Raw genomic sequence first — 4,091 nt, 5'->3', positions numbered from 1 at the left:
TATTTTTCGTATTGCACACATTTGTAGAATGGAAACTAACGCCACGCTATTAACTCCAGATCTTGTATTTAATGGCTAGTATTTGTCTTACAAAAATACACACAGCATAAGGGGATAAAATATGTAACAATGTAATTTGAAGCGTAATAATTAACCATGAGAATGAAACATCATGTAATAATTCATTGTATCCTAATATTATATTATAAATGTATAATCAACAACAGGCATAATTAGTAAGAAAAAAAATAATAAGAGAAACAAGAAAATTATTAAACTGTATTTATTTTTAATGCTCCTCTCTTTTTGCTCTGTGGCCAAGATATAAGCGAATATTTTTCGTATAAAAACTGCAGTATCTAGAAAGAATGGAATAATATGCGACGACAAAGGATAATAAGAAGGAAGTAGCTCACTTATTTCAATCCCTGGGGAGTCCATTGCTCAGACAATTGTCTGCTAATCATTCTGATAAATTCGCAGACACTTCATTTTCATGCACTATCATGAATTCCAAGGCGGAAGATGTCGTGTTGACAGAAGAATGAATTCCCCAGTGGCTTCAGCACAAAAATTTGTGAGAAGGCATGTGGTGGATCTTCATCTGCCTGTAATACATCAGAAATATATAATTATACTTGTTTCATGTGCATGTGAATTAAATGAACATCCTTCGCTTATCGTAAATAAAATCAATCTGAAGAGATATTTTGTAATATGGTACTGAAATGATTATACATAAAAATGTGTATTAATGAATTGTCATTGAAAACAGTTAATAATTTTATTAATAACTGATCATGCAGACTCTGTGTGAATGCCACTAAAATAAAAAGGGTATATGTATACAAAACAATGATAAACTTACCATGTTACAAAATTTCATGTATGAAATTTATATTTACCTAATTTAACTTAATCTTAATGAAATGTAATAATAGCATATAGTTTTGAGTATCGATTAAGCTCTCTTATTGTGTAACTTTCTCAGTAGTATTTTTTAACCACTATTCTACTGATGCACGAAGAACGCAAATGCAATCTAATGGAATCTTTATAAAAAAAAAAAATAAAACACAAATTTTATTCCTTTCAGTTCAGCAATTTAATAGTTTTTCATCATCAGAGTTCTGAAGATCATCCAAGTTACATGAGAATGTTTCTGGTATAACAGAACCGATTGAAATCTTTAGATCTTCTACAATTGCTGTGCATTAACATCACTTATAATGCACCAAACATTTTTATTTCTCTATCTTCTTCTTCAAGTAACTCTTTTTAGTTAAGGCAAAAGCAATAATGCAAAAAATAATACAAATTCAAATGAAAGTTAACAACAAGCAAGCATACTAAGAAACATAAAGCAGATTTTTAGACACTAGAAGTTAGTATCGGGCTTGCCTGTACCATGGAACGAAGATCAATGGAATAGCAATACCTGACGCCTAAACCGTGTCGTGCAGAGCAAGTCTGAAGATGTCATGCTGCACGTAAAAGCTCACGCCAATTGGCTTCAGGACAAATGTCTGGATGTATGCATGGGGCTGATCCTCATCAGTCTGCCCAATCATCAACAATCTGACTCAATTTTCTTATTTCATCTTCTTCACGTAGGTATATAGAGAGATTGTTGCTGAACATTAGTCATAGCTCAATCTCTATCTTCATATGGCAGCACAAAAAATGTAAGGCAGTACAGTACACGCGTGTGTAGCATGTCCAGCCAATAAAATACAATATATGGGCAAATAGAGAATGTAAATGTATTGAACTTTAAAAGAAAAAGAAAGAAAGTAGCAGTTCGATCAAATATCTTTCATTGTTTGAAAAATGTACTGTATTGTTACATTAAGTAGAATATACTAGGAATTACTTGATTTAAATTACTGAACTAATTGGAATAAAAGCTCTGCACATTACTTTTTCATTTAATCTTGTTGTATACATAAGTACAACAACTATATTTATTTTTATATAAGAAGTCCTATCCCCTGTATTTATATCACATTCGTAACATTAATATAATAAGATATTTTTCTTACCTGCAACCTTCCTAATACATTAATGAGTACGCCACCATCAAACATTGGTTGTGAATCAATCGCAGTGATTATCCGATTTATTTTTTGAAATGTTAAACTCTAAAAATCAAAATTTAGTATTAAATATAATGCATATGTCGGAGATGGATTTCTGATACATCATTTATAAACAATCACTTCATTCACACAGAATGTTAAAAGTAAAAATGTGATGTATACAATGTTAAGCTGCAATTGAGATGCAAACCATTTTTTATGTGAAATACTTACAGTTAATTTTTCCATGATTTTCATAGCACCCTGTATTTGCAAACCCTCAAATGTCATGAATGACTCGGTCTGCAAAAGTAATAACGCATAAATGAACAGAAGAAAAGGTATCGCGTTAAACAAATGTAATTGCAGGCGATCTGGACTTACATTGTACATATTCATTAAATTTTGTCTTTGAGCAGGGTCGTCAAACATCGCATAATACTGTTGTACGAAACCCTTCCCGATAACTTCATATTGGGGGTTTAATGCCATTACGCTAACTTATCGTATTCACAATCACTAATGGATATCAACAATATCAGTCTTTTCAATTGATTCGGTCGCTCGGTAAATCGTATATTTAAAAAAATCCTACGATACGAGTAAAATAATGCCTATTAACATCCCTCGTGCGCTCGTGCGAAGGCGAAGTTACAAGCAAGCAGGAAGCTACTTATGCCGACCAATCATTTCGATGTATCGAGAAATTTATCGGGAGATTATTCTCGAACTCTCGAAAGGTTTGGATATTTTGGCAACGATAGTATTCGTTTTTGTGCAAACAATATTGCATATGATCCGTGGTTCAAGGATAAGAAATATACAAAGGCTAATTGTGCCTTTAAAAAATATGCGATTTACATTACAGATGAAATGACTGTACAATGCGTTACGCACGGCGTACAACAGAAGGGAGTATCGAATCGACTCAAAACGAATATTCCTCTGTCAACGAGCAATTTTATTAAACGTCATTCAAACCGTAATTCCGGATTGGTTTATCACGATCGTCGGATGGTAACCGGATGTCTAGTGTGATGACATCTACAGTTCGGATTTTGAAAAGCGAACAGACGATTGAAAGTTGGGTTAACTTCCTTTTTTCCGGTGTGAAAAGCCGTGAGGTGTGTGTCCTTTGTCAATGTCCAAATTAATCCAAAAACATCGAAAAATACTAAAATAATTTGTTTATACATATATCATTGTTTCGAATTGTGCCTTTTCCAATACTTTCGGAGTAGCAATTATTTTTCGAATTTACTAGTTTAATGATAGATCTTAAAGTATGTTATAAACATCCCAGTTTTGTTTATGTCAAGCTGTACCTAAAGTTAAAGAAATCAATTCAAAGTTATGCGCTTTGAGAAATGTTAATTTTGTCTATTCTTAATTCTGATGATAATTGTCTTCTACTGAGAGTGTGCAATGTTAAGTACTGTGTTTACAACTGCCAAATCAAATCGTGTATTAAAAAAGCAATCACGTTACAAAAGAAGAGTCATTATTAACTTGAAATAAATTATTATGAACAATTTTCATAACAGAATCATTGTTCTTGTACTGTCCATTCTTAGAATTACATTAATTATCTTTTATTTCTAGCACAAATCTTCAAGATGGTGAAGATTATGAAACAAGGGAAAGTCGTATTGGTCCTCAGCGGCCGATACGCTGGCAGAAAAGCTATTGTCATGCGTAATTATGACGATGGTACTACCGAAAAACAATACGGTCATGCAATGGTTGCAGGCATTGATAGATATCCACGTAAAGTACACAAAAGGATGGGCAAAGCGAAGATTCATAAACGTTCGAAGATCAAGCCGTTTGTGAAAGTAAGCATTGCCAATATACCTTTTTGTTAATCTTCAAATGACATGTAACAAGCATCAAAATTTTTTATGACATTTACTTACATCTCGTTGCAGATATTAAATTATAACCATTTGATGCCCACGAGATACACAGTAGATCTGCCCTGGGATAAAGTAACGCCTAAGGATCTTAAGGATG

General features: G+C 32.8%; 1 protein-coding gene and 1 pseudogene across 4 annotated transcripts; one reads left to right on the top strand and one right to left on the bottom strand.

Moving 5' to 3' along the window:
- Positions 1-49: 49 nt before the first annotated feature.
- Ntf-2 (nuclear transport factor-2) lies at positions 50-2,991 on the bottom strand. Of its 4 annotated transcripts, none has more exons than XM_018025328.2 (5): positions 2,463-2,991; positions 2,313-2,381; positions 2,043-2,141; positions 1,452-1,559; positions 50-608 (listed from the first exon to the last, which is right to left on the bottom strand). In XM_018025328.2, exons 1-5 carry the CDS (start codon positions 2,568-2,570, stop codon positions 495-497), a joined length of 498 nt encoding a protein of 165 aa, XP_017880817.1. In that variant the 5' UTR covers positions 2,571-2,991; the 3' UTR covers positions 50-494. The 4 variants fall into 4 exon arrangements, with proteins under 4 accessions (XP_017880817.1, XP_026669707.1, XP_017880820.1 ...); XM_018025331.1 differs by having other exon boundaries at positions 523-608; positions 1,439-1,559; positions 2,463-2,570; XM_026813908.1 differs by having other exon boundaries at positions 541-608; positions 1,402-1,559; positions 2,463-2,570.
- Positions 2,992-3,100: 109 nt separating this feature from the next.
- On the top strand, positions 3,101-4,087 carry LOC108625313 (60S ribosomal protein L27 pseudogene; annotated as a pseudogene).
- The last annotated feature ends 4 nt before the right edge of the window (positions 4,088-4,091 follow it).

The sequence above is a fragment of the Ceratina calcarata genome, unplaced genomic scaffold, assembly GCF_001652005.2.
Source record: "Ceratina calcarata isolate Rehan_Ccalc_2016 unplaced genomic scaffold, ASM165200v1 scaffold351.2, whole genome shotgun sequence".
NCBI lineage: Eukaryota > Metazoa > Arthropoda > Insecta > Hymenoptera > Apidae > Ceratina > Ceratina calcarata.
This window is presented reverse-complemented; position numbering and strand designations above follow the sequence as displayed.